At 41.2% G+C, this 25808-nt stretch overlaps 1 protein-coding gene across 1 annotated transcript in view; it reads right to left on the bottom strand.

Moving 5' to 3' along the window:
• Positions 1 to 25808, bottom strand: part of slc8a2a (solute carrier family 8 member 2a) — an 89124-nt gene that overhangs the window by 42035 nt on the left and 21281 nt on the right. The window contains exons 2-6 of the mRNA XM_064352075.1: positions 2658 to 3010; positions 1871 to 2008; positions 1454 to 1681; positions 944 to 1246; positions 345 to 794 (exon numbers count right to left, since the gene is read on the bottom strand). Coding sequence (XP_064208145.1) covers positions 345 to 794; positions 944 to 1246; positions 1454 to 1681; positions 1871 to 2008; positions 2658 to 2975 — 1437 coding nt within the window. The 5' untranslated portion in view covers positions 2976 to 3010. The remainder of the gene's footprint in view (positions 1 to 344; positions 795 to 943; positions 1247 to 1453; positions 1682 to 1870; positions 2009 to 2657; positions 3011 to 25808) is intronic.

Consider the following 25808-nt stretch of genomic DNA (forward strand, 5'->3'; position numbering starts at 1 on the left):
GGCACCAAAGTAATTTTTTTTTTAAAACCCAGGGTTTTTAACATCATATAACTTAAATTGACTAATTTTTATTTTTGGGTGTGCAAAAATTTTTCCACTTCATGGAAATCAACATTCCATAAATACAACCTATACATTTTCTGGATGGTAGTTTATCAATTCTTGGATGGTAGAGAACCTATTGTATATGGACTTGCTGGTAAAGTCTACAATGTAAAATCTGAAATGTACAATCTGCGATCCAATAATATGGTCTCTGGCCAAGTTTGAAGCTTTTATCTGCCCACTGGTAATATCATTGAACCAACTTTGATCCCTCCTTTCTGTTTCTATCTCTTTCTTACCTTGATTTCCTGTTTGGTTTCTCCAGGCCTGAAGATCAGTGTGCCCTCACTGAACTGGTAGTCGGAACCAGCATTGGCTGAGCCATCCTCGGTGTGGTAGTCTAGATAAATGGTGTTTTTGCCACTGCCCCCCTGACAGGCGACGTGCAGACTAACTGTGCCGCAGTTCTCCATGCACTGATACTGCCCTTTCTCAAACATGATACAGCTGCATGATGACAGGTCTTGCTCCTGAGATTTGTCAAGTGTGTGTGGGGAGCGGTGTGCTGGTTCCATGTTCTGTTTCTTCAGAACATTTCCTGCGCCGATCATCCTGCGTGTTGCCTGTATGCGATAGAAGGCGCGACTCTTCTGCTGGGGCATCAGTGTCTGGTGGTTGGCCAACTCTATCAGTTCCTCTAAGTTCTTCTCTGGGTGCTTCCTCTTCAGCTCTTTCAGTATGCGGATCACCTGGAAATAAGGGCATAACACACAGCCACATAGACACATGAACTCATACACAAATAGAAATGTATACACAAACATGTGAGTGATGGCCAATGCACAAGAAATCACATGCACACACACACACACACACACACACATTGGTTCCCACTCACCTCCTTGTGATTTTCATCCAGCTCTATGGACTCCATTGTGATGCAGGTGTGGTTGACATCCATGTTTTCAGTGGCCTTAGCCCTGTCCTCAGAGGTGAACTTTGCATCCTGGATTATTTCTGTGCCATTGCTCAGCTCACCCTCTGTCTCCAACACCACTCCCTGATGCTTGCTGGTGCGGTGACGCTTCTTGGCACAGTAATGCTTGTGCATGTACTTGTAGAAAAGCAAGCGCCGGTCAGCGATCCAGGCCAGGATCACACACACAGGGAAGTACAGTAGAGTGACCAGGGCCTCCCAAACCTGCATACAATGGCACATACAGGCACGCACACACACAAATACACACACACAAAACATGCACTCACAAACACATACACACAGGCACAGCAGAGTCATCAGGGCCTCACAAACCTGGACACATGAACACACACGCACATACACCTGCACATACACATACACCAGCAAAGCAGCAGCAAATTAAGCTGTAGCACACAGTGCGTATCAGACCTGCACAATGCCGGGCGTGATGACAGCCAGGATAAGGTAGAGCCAGATGTAGGCAAACACGCTCCAGAAGGCAGTGATGAAGAAGACACGCAGGTGCTTGATCCTGCGAGATTCTCCATCCGGGACGACCCACACGCAGATGCCAATTATGACAAACATGTTAAAGGCAGCGCTGCCCACAATCGTGCCAGGGCCCAATTCACCGGCGCTAAAGCCATGCCCACACACCTTCCAAAAACAAAACACTCATTACATGCTTTCCAATAACAACACTGTAATTGCTCACCTTCCAAGAACAACACACTCATTACACACCTGGCAGATGAGTGGGGTGGGTGAGTGGCTGGGTTAGTGGGGTGGGGTGGGGTAGTAGGTGGGTTAGTGGTTAGTGTATTAGTGGGATGATCTGCACTGTACCTCAATAACTGACAGCAGGATCTCTGGGGCAGAGGAGCCCAGTGCCATGAGTGTGAGGTTGGACACAGTCTCGTTCCAGATCCGCACCGTTGTCACTGATGTTTCCCCATTGGGTTTGGTGATGGTCACCTCCTTTTCCTGTCACAATGATGTGTGCTGCTGATACATCTTAGTGCATTCTATGTAAACCTACAGGAAGCTCTGTAACGTTTGGGGCAGAAGTGCTGTAATTTCTACATGGAGAAACCAAAATGTATAAAAATACCCTTAATAAAAGCTGAGAATCACTTTAACCACATATGAAATGTTTGATTGCAAATCTAAAACTGTGGAGTACAAAGCCAACAAATATGTCTTTGTCCCAAACATTATGGAGCTCATTGGATGTACATGATGCTCCTAAAAGCTGTTTATTTTGACTTAATTGGTACATTCTGTTCATGAGAGTGATGGAGAAATATGCTTATTCCAATGGAGAAATATGCTTATGCACATAAACACATTTAACACTACATTAACATCAGCACATTTAGTGACCTAATGCATTTTTTGCATTCCAACTAACCCATCCACCCTTTTAATCCCATCCAAATGTATGTGATATGCTGTAGATTCATCTCTCTGTCTGTCTGGTATATTTTGTATGTGGTACACATGAGGATTGGGAAGGCTTGGGTGGGGGGCTGGGTAGAATGTTCTGTTTACTGGTTCCAATTCCAATGACAAATTTCTTGTTTAAATATATTTGGATTTGAGGAGTAAAATAAGATTGTTTAATAAAAAGCACCTGTGAGGTGATGACTTCGACTGCTGCCATGAAGCGGTCAGCAATGATGGACACACCCAGGAACATGTACATGAGGCACAGGAAGTAGACAAAGGCCCGTAAAGCCTGCTCCCCCAGACCAGGGCTCTGGGGACCCCACACTGGCAGCAGGATTCCAGGCGTACAGGTGACCACTCCACTGCAGGTCTTGCTGTCATTACTGCCAGGTTTCAGAGACACACTGGATGAGCCATGTCCTTCTACTTTCTGTTTCTCAGAGGCACAGAACTGAAAGAGGAGCAGGAGGGGCAGCAAGGGGGGCATGGAGTGGAGTGCCATGACGGGAACACAGTTGGGAGGTCAGGCTGGGCCTCCTGCCAAGTAAAAGAGATTTCAGAAGCATGAGAGCTGTTCTCACCCAGTTAATCATTCAGCTCTTCATCATCAGCAGAGCCCTTAGACACATGTGACTGCATCTACAAAATATCCTATATATAGTCACTCTCAGGCATGGAGGCACCCTACCAGAACTGTATTTCTGCTGTGTACACATGATAATGGTAGCATAGGACACAGAAAAGTATTGTGGCTATTATGTACTGAAATGCAGACTCTACTCTCCCTTACACACCAACACAACCCCTCACCCCTTAATTTACAGTATCTATCTATCCAGGCAGTAAAAATGAACTAGTACACTCATACACTCTAGTTCCCAGGCTGCTATCAGATCCAGACCACGGCAATGCTGACTATGGTCTGCAGCCTCACAGAGTGACACAGTTGCATTAGAGCAGTTGGCTCTAATATCACCTGGGGATGGGAGGGTTCAGTGTTTGTATTGTCATGAGAGTCAGTCCTTGAGTACAGGATTAGTCACAGTGTAAGAACTCAATACTCAACCAAAACATGTTCAATCTTTCATTACCTCTCTCAGGCTTGTAACACCACCTGACCTCACACTGAAAACAACTATAAATCCACTTCAGTCAAATAGCATCCCTATCACTCCTGTATTACCACTGCATTGCACACCTTGTATTAATGACCTCATAGGGGTAATGGAGGGATAATGGAGGTATTAAGCAAGCCCCAAACAATGGAAATAATTCAGTAGACAGGGAAAGAGAGAGTAAGAAATTGGCCATTCGCTAAGTCCCGCCCTCCTTGGTTACTGTTGCTACGCCTGGCAAGCTTTCGGAACCGCATGTCAAAATATGGAGTTATCAATTATACCAGCGAGAGATATTCCAAAGAAAATTATTACATATTTGTGGAGTAATACATTTCAAATATCAGAGAGAAGTAGACAGAAAGGACTGCAATATGCTTTCGAAGGCTACATTCATAATATAATTTGTCGGAAGAGTGACAGTAATGACATTAAAATAGAGGCTAAAGCGCACAGATCGCAATGCAAGAGTCAGGCACCTCACGTTTTGGCAATTCATGTGCACGACCACTATATAAAGGAGCAACAATGTTCTTGCACTGCAGGGTAAGCCAATATATGGTTTTATTTATTTTTAAGATAACGTTTAAACCTGGCTCCTATTATTGCTTTCATTATTAAATTTCGACCAGAAAATTAACATTAGGTGCATAGTATATTCCAGGATATTCCAAGCTGATCCTTGGAGTGGCTCCTTGCCCAAATGGAGTATCCACATTAAAAAATAAAAAATGAGATTATTAGAAAGAAAGATTTGAAGGAATACTGTCAGCCATTATATTTGCATTAGTTTATTTTTATGTATAATTAGCTATTATTCAGCCAGCTTTGCTGTCTGCTAGTGCTAGCTAACATTAGCATCTGCAGAAGCATTAGCATTCTTGTTGATTTTGGATGGATTTACTGTGAATGAGGTCTCCCACCCTGTTTAATCCACATCCGGCATCTCTCCTCTTGTGTTTTTGGCTTCGGAAAACGCAAAAAAAAAACAACGCCCTCCTCTAAACGTTTGGGATACCTACTGTCAGAGTTGCTGGTTCCGTAAGCATACGATTTCGGCATTTTGCTCTCATTTGCCAGGCCATCCACGTCTAGTTATGGTTGTTAACCTAGGATTGGACAATGGCCATTCTAGGGAGGGGCTTAACGAAGGGTCAATTGAGAATGAGAGACACAGAATTGATGCACACCTGAAGACCCAGTGTATTCCACTCACAGAGAATAGATGCCAGTGTCCCAATATTAACTCACTAAATTATTACCAAATTACAATCTTCCTCAGAGCATGGGATCTCACTTGTCACATCATTCTTTCCTTATCAGTCCCACAGACTCTCAGAAACACTTTTGTAGGTTAGCACAAAAATATTCACACATAAAAATATTGAGGTCCTTCTGAGTCTTTACATGGATTCCCATTTGTATTGATCAAAATACAGTCTGGTTCCCCTGCAGTTTCTTCCTTTATAATAATGGAATATATTCATCCCCTTTCACATGAAAAAGCTGAGCAGTGGCTCTCTATGCAAGTGTGACTGTCTGCAGGTAACAGACACCAGCACTGCAACATTAATGCAGTGCTTGCCATCCTGACCCATTGTTTGGCTGTGATTGAAACATTGGCATAGCTGCTGCCCGTATCCCATTTCACTTTCTAATGTCTCCATTGTTACCAAGGCCACAGACCCAGTGCCTACACATGCCAAAGTCAGGGCCAAAAAAACCTGGCATTCTCACCGATACCTGCTGTTGCCTCTTGCATCTGACAGAAATGCAGGACAGAGCCAGAGGCCTGTGAACTGCAAATGCTAACTGTACGGGCTATTGCAATATTGCAGTGCCTGTGGGCTCCTGAAATAAAACCCATTTCTTGCTGGTCTCTTCATTTTTGGAAAAAGAAAAAAAGCGCATTGCTTTTTCTGCATCCAGAGAAGGAGAAATGCATAGGCATTTTCAACGTAGCTTGCCTTACCTGCACAAAACTGTGGAAAGATCAGTCTTGGAATATCAACTGTGGAATATCATTTACATATTACATGTAGAAAGGATTTGACTGGGCTTTGTTATATAACTCACACCCAGTTAACCTGGTGTTTAGCCAAGGGGGAAAACACAGCAATTTATTCACAGGCATATATACGCTTTTTTCTCTCCAAAAATCATAAAAAAAATATTTCTGAACCTTTTGTGAATGCAGAAAAGTATTAAAACAACACATCTGCAGAGAGACTAGCGGATTTCAGTTTCCTGGACCGTTAATAATCACAATGCTCATTTCCTCTTGAAACAGTACAGCCCTAAGTCACTGCATGCAATGAATGTATGTCATATGGAATAATCATCCAGTCTTCTAGACGTGTTACCCACATCCTTCCTGAAAGAGGTCATGAGTTTTACTGGCTCCAGCTTGCACCCTATTGCCAAAAGCTCTCTATCTACTGGTTGTTTTCCAAATTACTCTAAGCAGGCCAGTATCCATCCTCTCTTTAAAATATTGCAGTCTTGATTCAACACTCCCACATAACTTCAGGCCCAGCTCCAAGCTTCCGGTCATTTCCAAAATCCTTGAGAAAGTTGTTTGCAAACAACTAATAGAAGTGTTGGTAAACAATAATTTATTCAATAAAAGCCTCATATCCTCTGATAAAAAGTGAATTTGTATTCACCTTGAAGCGACCGGAAGGATGGGGAACAGCAGTCAGATTAGAGATCCGACTTGTAACTTGTATCCCATTTTAAAATTGTATTACCTTCATAAGCGACCGATTGTGGGAGGTGAGAGCGATGCCAGGTGATCTGGCTTCACCTTTAATATTGCGGTTGCTGGTGGCTGCAGGATTGAAAGACAGTCATGCGCTGACCAATAAGAGGTGCTTGTGTATGAAATGAACTCCAATTTAATTTCAATAAAAACTAGGGTTGGATCTGGTATTAACCCCATCTTTATTTGTACAATGAAGAAATGTGAATCACAACACATACATTTCATTTCAAAACGAAATAATCAATTTTTTTAATTAAATAAATTGTAACAACTAACCTCACCCATCATAACAAACGTCCCTGCCAGCGGGGTCAATTCGTATGATGAAAGTGTTTCCTTTGATGTTAACCTGTACCTTTCAGATTTCTGATTGAGCTTAATAAACATCGTGAATAGTTTACAGAGAGAAGATATTCAGTACAAAATACTGTTACGCGTTCAGTCTCTTAGCAATCAAGTACAAGACAAAATGTCTCATCACATACTCCCATTTTTTTATCCTTAGTAAGCAATTTTCAAGATAAAAAGATTATTTAGTTATATAACACACCCTCACCCACCATACTTATAGTTTTGGAGCTTGAAAATGATCTGGTACTTCACTTTTAGAAACAGCATTTGGATTACTTTATCCTTAATCAAAATGATTTGATCGGGGTTTGATGGTTAACATGGCAGCACTTTGTCTGCTCACTCATTTGATTCAAAATCATCAACAATCTCCTTCAAACTCTGCTCTGATTCTTTCAGTATAAAGTGTAGCCAGTCCAATCAGTCTCTCCTGGCCTATGTTGCCCCTCACATATAGTTCTTGATTAATTTTAATTTAGAAAATGAGTGCTGTTGTAACTGTGACAGCCAATGTCATAACTAATAGCAGTGCAGTAACTTTAGGTATGCATCTCACCGAAGATAGACGTTACACGAATATTGTTAGACTATAAGCATTTTTGCAAGTTGGGAGACTGACCTGTGTTGAGCGATCTCCGCTCGAAAACTAATCTGGAATGATAGCAGTTGAGCAGGGAAGATTATTGATATATCCATACTGACAGCAGTAGCCTAACTGTAGGCTTTCTGATGTTTTGCCACAGTAGAGTTGCAGGTTGGCGACTGCTTTTAAAAAAGCTGTCCAACTTGGCAAACCTTTCTGCCAGTCCATTTTCTCTACTGAGATCAACTTCTTTATAAGGCATTTTGATTTGTTTAATTGTAGCTAAGACTCCTTTTTGCTATCTTCCTCACTAGCTAATTAGCTGGCATTCAAATTTCACCGCCAAACCAAGCGGCTACCTGTTGCATTGTTCTGCATCATCATATTATAAAAAAAGGCACTTGACGTTAGACAACAGCATACAGGCATATTTCCCAGCAATCTTTGCATATCAGAAACGAGGACAACTGCTGCCAAAAAAGTGATACAGATAATTTAATTAATAGTGTTCAAAAAAAAAATGAAAATAGTGTTTTTAAAAAGTCAGTAATCATGAAAACGGTATGTCTGTTGAATTGGAGGCATATAATACATATGCTAGTAGTGGTTTGGATATTGAGTTCTCATTTTTCACACCATGTTTGTGCATGGTTGTAAAAGTCGCATCCCCTGTGGAAATGACACCTATGTATTTATCAATATTCAAGGTTAATATATGGGCTACCACTTGTAGGACCACAGCAGAGGACCCCCAAGTGTCTGGGGCACCATGTAATTGCGTGAGATTTGTGAAGGAACACAAATCACAAAACAGTTGGTTTCAGTGGTGTCTTATACAGGACAGAATGGCATGATGTGATTCTGTGAATCACCTGCCCTGGTAGCCTTAACTTTATCTATCCTGCCATTACCCAAATAAGACACGCATTACATTACAGGCATTTAGCAGACGCTCTTATCCAGAGCGACTTACACAACTTTTACATTGTATCCATTTATACAGCTGGATATATACTGAAGCAATGCAGGTTAAGTACCTTGCTCAAGGGTACAACGGCAGTGTCCTACCCAGGAATCGAACCTATAACCTTTCGGTTACAAGCCCAGTTCCTTGCCCACTATGCTACACTGCCGTTTGCATTCCCATTTCCCAGATAAGACACTCTTCACCTCCACACCCTTACAGCTGAATCATGTGCAGAGCTGCATGGGTACTGATTGACCTCAATGGCCCAGGCAGCCACCCAGGTGAGAACAAAACAGGTATGAACCTGATATAAGGCAGATGCAGACTAGGGTTATACTGGGGCACAGGTGCCTGACTGACCACAGAATCACTCATCAGGGTTCACTGCACCTCCAAGCTCTGCTAACTGCTGCCAGGTTCATGCTATGATCAACGGCCTGGCAAGAGGAACAGTTAGACAACAGGTGAGTGCATTATTGATGTCTCTTGTACCCTATCACTCTTTTATTCCTCTTTCTCACTTTCATTCTTTCTCTGCCCCCTGTCGAGTTTCTCTGGAAGTAACAAGAATGCTCCTTTCTCTCTGTCAGGCAGACTCTTGCAGTCTGCCTATTCAAACTGAAAAATTTCAACTTCCAAAGAAATGTACTATTCCAGCAGTCACTTACTTTTGGTGCATTTACACAAAAAATTACATCGTTGTTCAACTTGGGTCCAGTTATATCATCTGCTATATCCCATTTGAGATTATATTTCATGACATCTAATTTAATCATTTCTATGCTTAGGACCGGTTTATAATGATGTTAAGGTATATATAATGCTAAGGTATAATGTCAAAGCCTTAAGAATGATTCACTTTGGGTAGAATGGCACTCGCAAGTTTTTTTCAGGCTGTGTTGTACTTTTATTTAATGTGTAAAATGTGCTAATCTTGAAGAGCCATATATTCATTTTAAAACAAACAAAGGAAGGTCAGTGAAAGAGAAAAGTTCCAGCCAAAGGATAAGGTTAGATAGTCCAGCAGCTGTGTATTATCCAATGGACTCACTGGAGGGTCAGAAACAGAACGTGGCCGCCTGCTGCATATTGCTTCCAGCCTGCCTGGCTGCCTTTTTCAATGGCAATGGACAAGCCTTCCCAAAGGCTGATTCTGTGGTTTTCCTGCAGTACTGGCTCCTTTCACCACATCAGCAATTTGCTATGACTACATCTCAGCTTTTAGCACAAGTTTTATTCAAAGGCAAGAATCTACACAACTGCCAATTACGTATTTGGATTGTAATTATTATATTGCTGGGTTATGATTGACAAAGTTGACTCAGAAAAAGTGTTATATAAGAAAACTATATAAAATGTCATATAGACATTATGGTAACTTGATAAATGTATTTCACTAAGTGCTGAATGTTTACTTTTAATAGCCAATATATTGAACTGTCCACTGTTTCTCCCCATACAATGTATCTGTTGAAATGTAAGCAAAAGGAGACAGATTCCAGTTGATGTATAAATGAAGTACATTAGGAGATCCGATGACATGTCAAGTTGAAAAAGGTCCACATGGTTACTTTTGGTATGGACTGCCTGATCCTAATCCGTGATTGGCAGTAAATTGAAGTTTTGCATATGCTGATTCAATGAATCTCATAGGCTGGGACAACAGTTCTTTGTCTCTGAAAACTATATAAACTCACGTATTGGACTTTTTTATATTTGAAGACTGTACTTGTACCTCTTCCTGTACTAGTAGCTCCTGACTCTTTGATTTGTTATCTTTATCTTCAACAACCATTTTTGTTAAGAAATTCCTACAATATTAGTAATGAATGATAAATTGCCCACCATGATCATATCATTGACACATTTCCTAGCTATATTTTGAAAATTACTTATTCTTTCCATATGATATATTTGTCTGAAAAGTGTACTGTTCAATGAAACCTAACAATCTAGAATCCTTAGTTTAAAGAAAAGTCTCACACCGTTGTATCATGCAAAAGCACCTTACTACTCAAACATACTTGAAGAAAATAAAAATCAAAAACATTTCCTTCCAACACTGAAGCTCAGTTAACCGGTATATAACTGGATCGCATATTATGCATACTGCAAATGATTCAAACTTTAAAGAGGATTCTTCCTGACCCTAGATATTGAAAACTGACCCACATTGTAAGAAAATGTCCATGAATTTTCCCATAAAAAGACAAAATAGTAAAGGCATGAAATGTAAATAATGGCATCATTTACAATGAAACACTAATGCGTTTAACATTTGTTATGCAGCCTGCTACCATACTGTATACTTAACATATTTTATTGTTATTTATATGTTAAAGGTCTGGCTACCCAGATTTTACCAAAAAATTAACTATTTTTAATTTTTATAGTGTGCAAATTTATGTCCACAAAATTAGATTGAGGCTACACTGACTACATTACTGATATTTTGAGTGTAGAATGGCACTCAAGCAGGTCCTCTAACTAATAATTGACTAGTACACAGTTCACCAAAGCAGATCCTGTCTAAAAATTACAAGTCAGATGCCCTAGCCTGATGATATTTACATAAAGATCCTTTAGAGGGAAATTATTCTTTTCACACTGTAGTTCACAAGATGGACATGCATAAAAAGGATTCACGTGCACATCAACAAGTGAACTTGTGGGTGCCCGATCGACCAGTGGGGGATGCTAGTATGCAATGAGATGTTCTCATCATGGCCAACTGAAACCCTCCCATCCCTGGGAGGTGCCAGATCCAATTGTGCATCGCTCTGATATCAGACCATGGGCCCCATCCATGCACTAGAACAGGATGAGCCACCCGGCAGCCCTAACATTTCTACTTTCCACACAAGATGCATATCTTAAATGAGTTCCTATCTGTAAGAGTTGAGTTTCAATCTCCTTATTAGGGTGGCCCACTAGGACGATCGTGCTACAAAGATTTAAGCACACGAAGGGATGAAGGGAAATGCACTCCAAATCAAAAGAGGCAAATTCACAATCAAGCTTCAAAAACAAAAGCACAAACATAAAAGGAATATACACTCTGTGGTGCAGGCCTCGGGAGCCCCGCCCTTTTCTGCCATCAGTCACCACTCTGCTCTACTTCACCATTGTCTCACAGCCCAGCCTGCAGTAACCACGGACAGTGCCGGTGGGACATGGCTGAGTTGCAGCACCTCCACTCAGTATTCAAACCTGGACAGCACCGTGAGGCCTATCCAATAATTCTATCAGGCCCCTGGCAGCATACCAGTGATTAGCACAACAGTTTCTCCAAGTATCTGCCGGCCCTATATAAGCCTCGTGACCTCATTCCAAGGCGGGGTGCAGGCTTTTTCCTCACTCTCCCTCTAACAGTGTCTATGGCTCTCATTTTTGTAGGCTTGGATGTGCCCTCCTCGTGGACTGAATCGCAGACCCCGAGGCTCACCGCCCAACCCTACCTGCACTTTCCCAGCACCTTTGTTTCTCAAACATTTGAATTGGCTGAATCTACTCTTGTGTTCCACTTTCCCCATTTTTATTTTTTTGTAACCACTGTCACAATAAAAGCCCTCCATGGGCATATTGCCAGCACTGTTTACCTCATCTGTGCCTTGTTCCTGTAGCATAGCGCTTACTGCTCCAAATAAAAAACCGATGCAAATTGACAATCGACAATCAAAAGAACGCGCTCCAAATCAAGAAATGTTGCAAAGAGTAAAAAGCCACGAAACCAAGTGATGCAACGCAAGTGTGCCATGGCACTTACTCCATGGACCACGTTTGTGCTTTCATTTTGAAGTGCTATCGTTGGTATGCATTGTTTTTTAAATTTGGAGCATGTTTCCCTTAAGTTGGTACTTTTGTTTTCGAAGCACGATCATCCTTGTGGGCCACCATAAACAATGTTTTAATGTGGCTGTATTTAAATCTATATAGAGCATTTACTGTATAATTACTGGAATGTGTTCAGCAGGATCAAGAAATAGTAACCTATGGGGTCATTAGAGTTTGGCTTAAAAAACATCCATCCAAACCACAGCAAAGCCCCGTTCTAGGAATTTAATTATATCCGTTCAGTTTTCACCACAATGATGAAATGACCTCTAACTTCTAATTAATCAAATTAATCAGAGGCACACTGCCAAATGTAGTCCATGGCTTAAAAGCAACATTATTACTCTGAAAAAGAATATCCATTTCCTTTATCAAGCTGCTTACAAATTAATGTAATGGACAGGTTATGTTTCCTGTAGACACAAGCCTCCTTAAATGACCTTTTCAACATCAATCTATGGCGGTTACCGCAACAGTTTGAATGGCTTCGCTAATTTTTGTGATAAGGAAAAAATCAATAGCTCTAATTTTAAGGGCTGTAAGGAAGTGGAACATTGCAGATAAAGTTGCTGCCTGTGTTTCTGACAATGCTGCCAATGTTGTAAAAGCCATGCAGAACTCAGGTTGGCCCCACATTATTGCATTGTCATGTGATAATACTGTGATTTTGAAGGCCTAATTTTCACTTGCACAGCCACATCAAAACAAAGTCATAAACTTGTCAATCAAGCTTTAGGCTACTGCGTGTCTGGCTTGACTTAGGCCGTTACCATGGGAACTTGACTTCAGAGGCTTTAGCTTACTGGTTCCCAGCTAAGATGTGATAACTGTGTCACTGTAATCAAAAGGGAAAAAAACTAACTAGAACTTGTGCATTGCTATTTTTCAAACTAATGGTTATGAATATGCTTATTGTAAGGCAAGGCAAGGCAAGTTTATTTGTATAGCGCCTTTCATACACAAAGGCAATTCAAAGTGCTTCATAAAGATACAGAATAAGACACAGAATAAGAATAAAATAGAGTAAGATATAAAATAACAATTAAAACAAGGCAAAAAATAAATAAATAAATAAATAAATAAAAGTGCAGAAATTCACTTAACAAAGGAATAAAAATCAAAGTGCAAGAATTTAATCATATGCGATCGTAGGACCTGCAAGAATTTCTGTAATAACAAACAGTATTTGTGCATTGAAACAAAGTAGTTACATTTACTGTGACCAGTAGGAGGCAATGCAGTGCAAGGCAGGTTGTGACGGAAGTGACGTAATGGAGATATAAGAGAGACGAAAATTGGGTTTTAGAGAACGAAAAAGCGTGTGGTGAAGCTCATACAAAGGTTGAGTTCCAGATGTCTCAAGCGGACAAAATGTGGACAAAATGTGGACAAAACGTGAGTTGAAAGAACTACATAAAGTCCATGCCTGCCTCGCACTGTAACCCCGCTGCAGAAGTGAGTTTTTAGCTAAATAGCAACAGTGCCTACTTTTCCTGAGTGCTACGTCAGTAAAAATAAAAGAACAAACTTTCCTACACCAGTGTCATATGTCGACACCAGGTGTAATACGATGCAGTACGTAAAAATTTTCAACCTAGTTTTAAAAATAGTCAAGATTTGGGCACGTCTGAGATCTTCTGGAAATTTGTTCCAGGTGTGTGTAGCATAATAACTGAACGCTGCCTCACCATGTTTTGTTTTAACTCTGGGAATGGTTAGCAGACCAGTCCCAGATGACCTTAGGGGTCTAGCGGGTTTGCATGGTACAAGCAGGTCAGAAATGTATTTAGGTCCTAGACCATTGAGCGATTTGTAGACATGCAGCAGTATCTTAAAAGTCAATTCTTTGACAGATTGGAAGCCAGTCCAAAGACCTGAGAATTGGCGTAATGTGTTCATATTTCTTACTTTGGTTAGGACTCCAGCAGCGGCGTTTTGAATACGCTGAAACTGTTGAAGAGCTCTTTTAGATAGGCCTGACAGAAGACCATTACCATAGTCTACCCTACTAGAAATAAAAGTGTGGATAAGCTTTTCTAGGTCTTGTTTAGACATGAATCCTCTGATTCTTGCTATATTTTTCAGATGATATTAGGCTGACTTTGTTATTGAGTTGATATGGAGATCTGAATCCAAAATAATTTCTGACCTGGGTTTTAGTCTGCAAAGATAGGGAATTATGCTACTCTATGCGACGTTGTTTTTTTTGTTAGCTTAGCTAGCCTTAGCTTAGCTATTTTTTCAAAAGGACGGGTGATTTTTCTGTATTAAGTAGTTGGTTGATGGAGATAATTTCTACTTATGTTAATAAGGGCACACGTCACACCCTGTGTCTCTATAGAAAACAATCTCTGCTGTCAATAAATCAGATGCTTTCCCGCTAAAAATGTCTACTCTGGGGCATGAATATCCTATCTATAAAAAGGCAGTGTATTCTTTCCAAAAACTATCATTGCCTACTTACTAGGAAAATGAATAGGAGAAGTTTGCTCTTGGCTATTGCGGCAAATTATTTGCTTCGAAAACGTCGGCGGCACTGCTCCATCTGGGTCCATAGGATGCTCCAGGCCCGCAGTCAGCAAGGAGAATACAGTCGGCTTGTGCAGGGGCTGCGACTGGATGAGGATCGGTTCCAGCAGTATTTCAGGCTGAGCAAAGCCCAGTTCAATGAGCTTCTGTCAAAGGTGGGATCCCACATCACTAAACTGGACACAATCTGCCGTGCAGCCATCGGGCCAGGTGAACGGCTTGCGATTTGCTTGCGGTGAGTGTTTATAATTAATTTCAGTTAATGCCGGGATATCTTTACCCATTATTTTACACTGTCGTGAAAAATGCCTCCGCTCATATTCAGCTCTAAAGTTTAATTTCCTTTCAATAAGTTAAAAAAGTACGCAACTGTGTAAGCTAGCTAGGCATGTTATTGTCAGTGGTGCATTCCTATACAGCCTGATCTTTTTAAAGTCAAACGTTAATGTAAGTTCAATTTTTAATACCCAGGTACCTCGCTATAGGGGACTCATACCGCAGCATTGACTTGACTACTGTGTTGGGCACAACACTGTTTCTGGCAGAGGTTGCCAGGGCCATCTGGCAGAGGTTGCCAGGGCCATCTGGGACGCCCTGGTGTGTGACTACATGCCTGTTCCCACCAGGGTCAATTGATGGAAAGCAAGTGCAGATCCAGGCCCCCAGCAACTCTAGGTCACCCTACTACAACTACAAGGGCACATATGCCATTGTTCTCTTAGCAGTTGTGGATGCACAGTCCTGCTTTCGTATCATAGATGTTGGCAATTACGGGAGGACCAGTGATGGTGGGACTCTGGCCAACAATGTCTTCGGACAGGCCCTTCGGGATGGCACACTTGGCTTACCTGGGGACAAACCACTGCCTAGAGCAGAGCACCTTGGGCCCCAGCCTCATGTCTCCGTTGGTGATGAGGCCTTTCCTCTCCGAAGAGACCTGATGAGGCCCTTTCCTGGCACTAACCTCCCCAGCAGGCAGAGGGTGTTTAACTACAGGCTTTCACGGGCAACGCTAATTGTTGAAAACACATTTGGTATACTAGCAGCCCAATGGCGTATGTACCGTCGTGTCATTGGCATTGGTCCTGCCAATGTGAAAGCCACCTGTGTCCTGCACAGTTTCATCAGCAAAACTTCAAGGGCTGTGCAGGGCCAACTTGCTGATGTGGAAGCTGCTGCTCTGCATAACATCAGAAGAGCAGGAAGCAACCATACTGCACGGGAGGCAATGCGTGTGAGGGAGACCTTCGCCACATACTTCTGTGCTGAGGGTACAGTCCCTTGGCAACCAACAGCATAATTTAGAAACAAAGGCTCTTTTGGGAGCCACCCACATTTGAATGAAAAGCCAATATTCCTTGTCTCACCTCATGACCCACTCCTACTCATAAAATATATACATGCAATAACATTCTTATTCTATAGAAGTAATTTAGCTCACCACTGTTCCACTACTTTACACTTGTGTGTAAATGAATCAATAGGTTTACATGAACTCCCTATGTATTGTATTACAAACTTCAACACACTTTTAAACTACAATTACAAAGAATTAACATATTAATAACAGAATTACAGAAGAAATGGGTATTAACAAATACCTCTCAGCTTAACTTGTCACTTAGAAATAACTTTGAATACTACAACACCATTAATAGTTTAGAACATGTTTATTGGGTAAAAGCTACCACACTATTGATTTGTTGTGATGTTATGAACTTTTGTGATTTTGAAACATTCTGTAATATTTTAAGATCATGGGTAATGAACATTTGAAGTCAGCCCCCCAAAAAAGTCTAGACTGCAAGGCACAGCTGACAAGACCGCGAGGGTAAATGAGCTTACTAACACCCCTCACGGCCTTGTCAGCTGTGCCCCGCCCTCCTCGTCTACCTGCCTGCACTGGGCCTCATAAATGAATCTGTGTATGTTAAATTTCACAGCCGCCCTCCTTGAAACTGCCAGAGACTTCAGCTGAGGCAATAGGCTCCGCAAAAACAGCTCATCAGGGTCATCACTTGGATGAGGGGGTGTGGCCTCGGTACGTTCAATGGCAGTCACCAGCCTCCTCTCAAACGCGCTTAACGTTCCACTCCTGGGCCTTTTTGATCTCTGACCACATGCCCCCTCTGCCAAGGGTGCAGGTACAAGTGGCTGGCTGCTGGCTGGCTGGCTGGGGTTTGGCTGCTAGCTGGTGTCTGGCTGCCTGCTGGCTGCTGGCCGCTGGCTGGGGCTTGGCTGGCTGGGGACTGACTGGCCACTGGTGGGAGTCTGACTGCTGGCTGGGGCCTGGCTGGCTGTTGGCCACTGGCTGGGGTCTGACTGGCCACTGGTGGAGGTCTGACTGCTGGCTGGGGTCTGGCTGGCTGCTGGCCGCTGGCTGGGGTCTGACTGGCGACTGGCTGGGGTCTGGCTGGCTGGCTGGCTGGCTGACTGACTGGGGGCTTACCTTCTGGTAGCATCATGAGCTCCCCAACCCCCTGAGGCATGTTGCCACTGGTGGGCCTATTCTCAATACAGGGGGCTAGGAAACCATTGATGCCACTATATTTCCATGTGCTGACATATTCCGCTCCTGCACCGCTTCTCTGCCTGTCTTTACTTTTTTTTACTTTTTTTTTTTTTTACAGTCTTCAACTGAAAATTGAGACAGTGTAATGACACATAAACAACAGGTCAGAGGCAAAATGTTACATAGCCTACTGTCGCAGTCCATAATGACTATAACTGAGTATATCATGATGGCCATATAAGAATAATTTACTACATATTATCACTAGAGTGTTTTAAAAGAGTGATTAAAACTACCCATACTTGCAACACCGTAACTTTATTGTCATTAATGACACGAAGCAGCAATGTGTTTGCATTAGTTAGCTCAGGGAAACCTGGTTTGTAAGGTAGCTACAGTGACTGACAAAACGTAGCTGACTACCAGTAGCAACTTTTGTGAAAGTTGTGCAATTGTGAAAGTTTTCTTGCTCGCCTAATATGAACAACTTGCTAGCTAGCCACCTAGCAAACGAACATGAACAACTACGTTTCTCTTGAACCTCGCTGAATTACATTGCATTCGTGAGCAAGTGTTGCTGTTCAGTTTAGCTAGCTAGCTAGATAGGTCACTGGCGGACCTTGGGGCGGGGGGGGGGGGGGGGGGGGGATAGCAGGGCGCCCATGGTTGAAAAAGCGTCGCTAAAGTGCCCTCTAGAGTGGCAAAAACGAGAGGAAGTGCCCTATTGGCTGCCCTTAACATAGGAAAAAAAATGATTGAGTGCCCTCTAGGGTGCCCCTTCATGCAATAAATTATGATGATGTGCCCTCTAGAGCAAGAAAATTCGATAACGTGTTTTAATGAGTGCCCTTCTAGTGGAGAAAACGTGATGCAGTGCTCTATAAGGTGCCCTTACAATAGTCTAAACTTGACGTTCCCTATGGGTGCCCTTCCAATGGAAAAGGGTGCTGTTATGAAGTGCCCTCTATGCCGCCCCTACATGACAGTGTCCCAAAGGGTGCCCTTTCTAGTAGAGAAAATGGGATGCAGTGCTGTATAGGGTACTCCTACAGGTGAGAAAACATCATGAAGTGCCCAATTAGGTTATCCTCTAATGGAGAAGTGCCCCTCCAGTGGATAAAATGTGATACAGTGGTGTAAAGGGTGTCCCTACATGCGTGAGAATGTGGGGAATTTTCCTAATGGATGCCCCTCCAGTGGAGAAAATGTGATGTGGTGCCATATAGGTGCCCTTACAATAAACTTGAGGTTCCCTACAGGTGCCTTTCTTATGAAAAAAACTCATTAAGTGCCCTCTTAGATGCCCTTCAAGTGAGAAAACACAATGCATCAAAGCTTTTTGCGTGCTGGTGGGGCACCATGTCGTGCAGTAGGTGACCCTTCTCCACGCATCATTAAAAAAAAATCTTTGTATGTATCAAGAGAAAAATTGTACAATATGGGGAAACCCGACACTGCCACAATGAGCTTCTCCTCCATGTTTGACTGGAACCAAAATTTTGGATCATTTGTTTCAGCAATGTGTCATGCTGCCTTCACTCCCATTGGTAGTCGCCGTGTTGCATCGCTCAGTATTTGCATAAAATAGACCTCTAGCCTATTTTTTGCAATGGCCACTTGTCTCTTGTCACTGTGAATAGCCAACTCTCATTGAAAATGAACGGCAGCCGGTCGTTTGTCTTGCTCCTGTGTCGCCCCGTGTGACCGTAGGGATAGTTGTCGTGTATCATCTACTAATGAAACTAAAACAACGTGTTCTGTTTTTGGCTGGACCGCAACAGCTGGGCCAGCCCTACAAACGCGAATGTCTGTGACTGACTGACTGACTGACCGAGTGATGAAGTTACACCATTGGTCAGCCGAGTTATGAAGTTACACCATTGGCCGGCCGAATCACGTGTGTTAGGTCCAGTCATATACTAGGTTTTAGGGGAGGGTCGGGGAAGCAATGGAAGACAGTGCCAGAGTGCATGCTAATAAAAGTTTGTTAGTAAAAGCTTTTTGAGAGGATGAATAATTACTTTTCTTTGGCATGGATACATTTGAAGACAATATCGGGTGAGTTTGTTTACTCTTTGAATCCGTCATTATGCTGAGAAATAGCTAAACCATTTTTCTTGATAGTATTTCAGTTTCTCTGCAAATGTGTGAAAACACGCTGGTATAATAAAACAATGACATTTTTTGTTTCATTTTTTCTCAATGTCGTATTTATTATTTGAAATATGTATTATTATTATATCTGTCTCTGAGGTGCTCTGAAATGTGCATTCTCTGCTAAGCTGAGCAATGGATTGGAATATGTGTCTGATTCCTTTTTGGCTGGGCCGCAACAGCGGGGCCAGCCCTACAAACGCGAATGTCTGTGACTGAGTGATGAAGTTACACCAGTGGTCGGCTGGATGACGTGTGTTAGGTCCAGCCATAAACTAGGTTTGACCTGGTCTTGTTAACTCATACTTTGGTTGTAGTAGCACTGAATGTCTGAGTTCAGTAATCTCGGCACACCGGCGTGCCGACCTCTAGGGGCTTAGCGCTAAGAGGTTAATGTTGGTACATCATTGATTCATGTTAAAAACTACATTAGTTAATGCCAATTCTGTCATGGTTCTGTCTTTCTGTTTCTATTTTTTCCTTTTTGGGCCGCCAGTTGGCAGCACTTCTCAGTTTTTGTATTTCTGTTCATTCCCTCATTGGTTTCCTGTGTTAATTGTATTATTGTTTTCCATTATTTGTCTCGTTATTTAATCACCCCACCTGCCTCTCGTTAACATTTCCCTCTAGTTTGATTATGTATTAAGTTCACCTGTGTCTTGTCTATTTAAGTTCTTTGTCCCCTTGACTCAGGTGCTGGTTCCTTGTGTTTGTTTCCGACTGTATGTATCTGCCCGCTTTTGTCCTGCTTGCGTTTCATGTGTGTTTCTGCCTGCATTCCCGCTTGCGTTCCGCTTGTATGTATCTGCTTGCTTGTGTTTGTGTTTCTGACTGTTTCTGCTTGTGAGTTTCCGCCTGTTTGTGTGTGTTCCGCCTGCCCATATTTCTGACCTGCCTGTGTTCCGCCCTGCCTGTGTTCTGTTCTGTGTTTTTTATTTATTTTTGAGTTTGTGGTTTTGCCCCTCATAGCCCCTTTGTTTGTTCCCGAGTTTTGTATTAAATTCTTTGTGTATATTTACCCTTTTAGTTTTGTGTTTTTTCCCCCCCCCCCCACTCTGCGTTTGGGTCCATTTCCCAGAAAACCCTGACAAATTAATGTTGTAAAATGTTACCTAGAATTCTAAGACCGTGTTCTAGGATTGTTTTCAGTTACCAGTAGTGATTTTTACATCAACATTTCAACATTCAGTTAAGATCATTCTAATCACATATTTGTGATCTTACCACAGTAAAAAAAAATGTGTATGAAATTAGGTATTGAGAATCGTGGAATTTCACTGCTATTGGTATCTACTGCCAGTGTTAATATTGTGACATTGATGCACTATATGATACCAGAAGCTTTCATATTTGAACAACACATCCTCCATTCTTCAACACCTGCGTTCTATACATCCAAATATGTTACCCCAACACCAAACAATAATGCTGCTGTGGCACAAGCTGCTGCACCATCACAAGGTAAGATAAGTTTTGTATTAAAGGAGCAACATGGTGGTTGAATGTGACACTTGCCAGTTGTCTTTAGGCAACAACAAAACATTCATATTCAGTCACTTAAATGTATTTTAAAATGTATTTTTCTAAGCCTAAATTTCCCACTATAAAAGTTCACCTGAACTGTCTGGGTGTGGTAATGAGAACTGTCAGTTGGCTATGATTGACAGACCGTGCCCCGTTACCATAGCTACCTCCATGATACTTGCTCATCTTGGGAGACTGAATTTTCACAAGCTAGCTAAGTTAGTATATCAAGTATCGATAGCTAAGGACGTTGACTTGTATCCACTAATAATTTTTGCTAGCTAGCTAGCCAAGTTAAGATAAAACCACAACTATAACATCCTTATGAAAGCAAACTAGCTAGCTAACGTTATCGATAACATTACATTATGAAAGCAAACTACATAGCTAGCTAGCTATAAATGAATATAACCAACCAGAGATAGTCTAATAGTCCTTAAAAGGCACTCTAATAAGTGAACCTAATATTAGTCAAATATTTGCATTGCCTTGCCTGTAAGCCAGTGGCACAAACTGTGGGTCATGAGTTATCCATGGGTCCCCAAGTATGATTTAGAATGAGCTATCACAGCAATCTGGACTGACAGTAGGGAGGGCAAAACGGAGCTTTAGAATGTCGCCAGCACAGATGTGTATGCGCATGAGCTTGACAATACATTTCTTACAGAAAAGGTAGTTTGTCGCCTTTTTTTAGTTCATTATTTACAGTGGTGATAGAAGTGACAATAATTAAGTGGTGCTGTGCGGTTAGCCTTTACTGATCGCCGTACAAGGTTAATGTGAAGTAGCTAGCACAATCGGACAGCACTAACCAATAAAAATGTACTTTGAATGATACTTGCTCAATCGAACGGTAAATCTGAAAAACATTTGATTATAGTCAGTGGCACGAAATTTTCTTTCACACCCTCAATAAATGGCAAAAGTCCCAGTAGAAGATTGAATTAAACCTTTTAAAGTTATATATTTTCTGAAACGTTATTGTTAAATACGTTAAACGTAATTACACTCTCCCCAGCAGACAAGCCCTTAAGAGCATGGTGGCAATGAGAAACAAGTAGGAAAATGAAAGGGCAATAGTGCAACTTCAGAAGGCTGATAATGTGAGCTTTACAGCAGACATCTGGACCTCACTGACCATGGATGCTTATTTAGGGATCCAATGCCACTACATAAATGAACAATCCAAACTTACAAAAATGTCACTCATAAATCACTGAAACATTCTTCCAATTTTTTTTGTTTTCAAGGGTTAATTTTGTGTCACAGGACACTGTTTGTTATAAATGCAAATGACAAAGGTACAAGCATATATTCCTGAATGAAAAGCACTCAGTCATCACACTCATGTAAAATAAGAAAAGCTGGAAATGGAGTGTTCTATATGGCCTTTAATAATTTCAAATACCTGCCATAAGCCTATTCAAATTACATAGCTTCTTGTGAAGGAGTGGCCCTTCACTAGCCTGTTAATTATTTAATTGATTGTATTTATTGTTTAATTGATTTAATTTAATTGTTTAATTGAATGCAATTTGTTAATTTGAGGCAATTGAAACCAGGTGCAATTGATTGGCTCAAGCTATTTAAGGACTGTCAGTAGGGGCAGAGGGGGAGAAGGTGAGCCACAATGAGCATTTGTACTGCTGGTGTTTTTAAAATAAATTATTCATCTTTTTAAAGTCTTGTTTTATGTGGTTGTTTTTAAGCCTTTTTACACTTCTAATGAGAAATACAATGAAAGACAATAAACACTGATTATTTAATGGCACAAACAACAGTCAACATTTTCAACAACGTGAGTCTATCATTACCCCTCATTGCTGTTAGTGGGCGAACAAAGGTCATTTCAACAAATGACCAGATGATGGCATCAAACAGGTGGGTGCAAAATGGTTTTGACACTGATACAAAACAGACACAATTCAAGAAGCGGTCAGTGCTTTGAAAGCTTCGCCCTGCCCATCCCTATTTACCAGAAGTACCCTCAGGTATCATGTAGTGGTCTTGGATCTCACTGGTGCCATAATCTCAAACAAGCAGGGGCCAAAACACAAAGCAACTCAGTATAGGCAACAAATACATCCAAAGACAACTTCAAATCACACTGCACAAATGATCTTGAGAAGATAAGCTTATATAAATGATAGATAAACCGGGCTGCCGAACTGAAAAAAGGTGAGGTCAAGTCACCGCTTGAATAAGATTGGAACTTGACAAAACAGGCAGTATCATACTTCCTGTATCAAATTCATAATATGGGTGTCTGGTTAAGAACTTCCTGCATCCATTTTGGGGCATCTTGAGTATCAAATCTTCCAGGGAGTGCAGCTTTTTTTTTTTTTACATTTTTGTTCTTTAAAAATAGTATTTGAAATTTGAAATTGATTTTATTTGAAAAAGTATAGGGATGTATTAAATCCTCAAAACACAATGCATTTGATCTTCTCCAAATAGTATTTGGAGTTTTTCAAATAGAAATGTTTATTTTATATGAAAATATTCAAATACACAAAGTAGCATTTTCAAATAAAAGTATTTAAATATTTATGTAATTGACCCAGGTCTGACAGTGCAATGCACTAATGCACCAAATAGGAATTCAAGTTGCTATCTACTGAAATAAATCACTAAACATTAACCAGCTAAAACTATGGTTAGTTTATTGCTGTTAGTAAAACATATGACACTGCAGTGGACTGTCCTTCAGACTTGATAATTGCCTAAGTACAACATGTCCAGTTTAATTAAATCAGCTGTTAATTCGCCAGGGAAAGATAATCCACTCTTGGAAAGTTTCTGTCTGTCTCTAGTAAAAAACCAATCAATCTGAATTGTGTCACAGGCTTCACGAACACACAGGTTAGTTTTCAGCAGGCTGAAGATGGGTTTCCAGCTGATAGCTATCCATGCATGGATACTTGCTCTCAATATCTGTTCCAGATCTTGCCCCTGCTTTAGGAGAATGGCAATAATCTGATAAACAACAGTGGCCCATAGCCTTCTCTAAACCAGACCATGGAAGGGAATGTGTCCAGTGGAGAGTCAATATCACTGACAGGCTGTGCCCTGTGTGGGGTGATAATGTCACTGTTAGAATTTTGTCAAGTATCCATGCATTTCCTGAACTCTGACCTTTCCCAACATTCCTTGCAGAGTTCCTGGCCCCATTCCAGTCTGAAAAAATTCTCACTCACTGTCAATTAGAGGATGAATCCCCAAAGTGACCCAGATGTAAAATACATTTTACTCAAGACTGTGCTCATAATTATTGTTGCTCTCAAAATTTGGAATAGAATTTTGATGCTTTCTTACGGCCTAATCCTTGGCTGTGTTGTCATTTTATTGTTGTGTCTTTCCTGTGTTTTGTGCATGTTTTTGATTGTTTTTTTATGGTTTATGCACAGACCTGCCTGTAGCAAAAATTTCCTTGAGGAGATAATTCATACTCAGCTTTATTCAGCTTTATTAACATTGAGCCTGCTAGAGTACTCACGAACTAATTTTCAAAACAAATTCTGGGCAAGTGAAATAATACAATGTTAGCTACATTATAAAGGCAATCCACATTAAAGGTAAAACACGTTGACTCCACTTGCCCCTTTTGTGGAGCTTACTAGAGAGATCAACTCTTATGTAGCAACTGCGGCAGATGCCATTCCGTCCATCGCTGTACTGAAATGAAAAGATAAAGTGCTGGCAAAAACGATGGTGTGAAGCTGCCAAAACGCACTCTTCTGGAAGCAGTTGAGGAAAGTTTCAGCCACATTAAATCAGAGCCCCTTCACTGTGTGGCTACAACAACAGTATAACAATAATTCTGTTATTATTATTATTATTATAATAATAATAATAATAATAATAATAATAATAATAATGAAAGCATCTGAATGTATTGGTAACCTGTAGAGCAAATAAACAATCTTATGCCTTCTTTGTTACCTGTTGCTTTCTTGCTTCCGGCTATCAGAATTGACAGATTTGGCTTTACTATTCTTGGACCCTATTGACTACAGGCATAATCCTGGTCTCTTCTAAAAGGTAACCCTTGGGAGTTTTTTTTGTTGTTTGTGAAGTCAGAATTATGCAAATTATTATGGAAACAAAGTAACAGAAGCTCAAACGAAGTGGAAGGGGAAGTTTTTTTTCTCAACTAAAATATTTTGTTTATTTGAGTGAATACAGGTGTTTCAGGCTGTGCTTGGTGGCCTTAAGAACACAATGCTGGACAAATCCGGATTCAAATTTGATGACAATACCACCAGAAATGGTTCAAATGTCCAAAAGGACACTTGGTAACCAAATTATATTATGGGTTATTAGAGGTTCTATATACTGTGTGCTATATGCTCGTAGCAGAAGTAGTGGCTTGCTTTCCCACTGCCTGTCAGCCTCTGCCTTCCTCTGCCCCCTCTCCACTTCCCTCTCCTTGCTCTCACCTTGCAACATCAGGCAGCAGCAGGTCTGGAAGATTGTAGAAAATAGATATATTAGCTATCTAAGTTCACTCATCCATTGATCTAATGTTCTCAAAATATGTTTATTATTGTTCAGTATACTCCCTATTTAAGAGTGCTGAATAACAAAAATATTTTGAGAAAGTATTTAGATGCTCGCTGATATAAAATTGAATCATCGAACATGCCTCCTGCGGTGTAGCCAGAGCACAAATAATGGGCTGATTATTTCTGTCACAAGCAAGTGTCAGGGTGGGCGAGGGAATGGACCCAAACGCGGAGTCAAAAAACACCCAAAATCCACAGAGTGAACGCAAAACCAAGAATGTTGCTTTAATTAGAACAAAAACAAAAGGGAACAAAAACAAAGCCGCGCAGGGCAAGTCAAAAGGGGAAAAAGATCTTAATACGCAAAAACAGGAAATGCAGAAATTCAAAAAACAAAGCAAAAACAGAACACGGGAAGGGGGGAAAACACTCACAGCAAAACACTGAGTCACCAGAACAAGGAGACGCACAAACTGAAACACCATCCAATACGCACA

Source organism: Anguilla rostrata, chromosome 9, assembly GCF_018555375.3.
Source record: "Anguilla rostrata isolate EN2019 chromosome 9, ASM1855537v3, whole genome shotgun sequence".
NCBI lineage: Eukaryota > Metazoa > Chordata > Actinopteri > Anguilliformes > Anguillidae > Anguilla > Anguilla rostrata.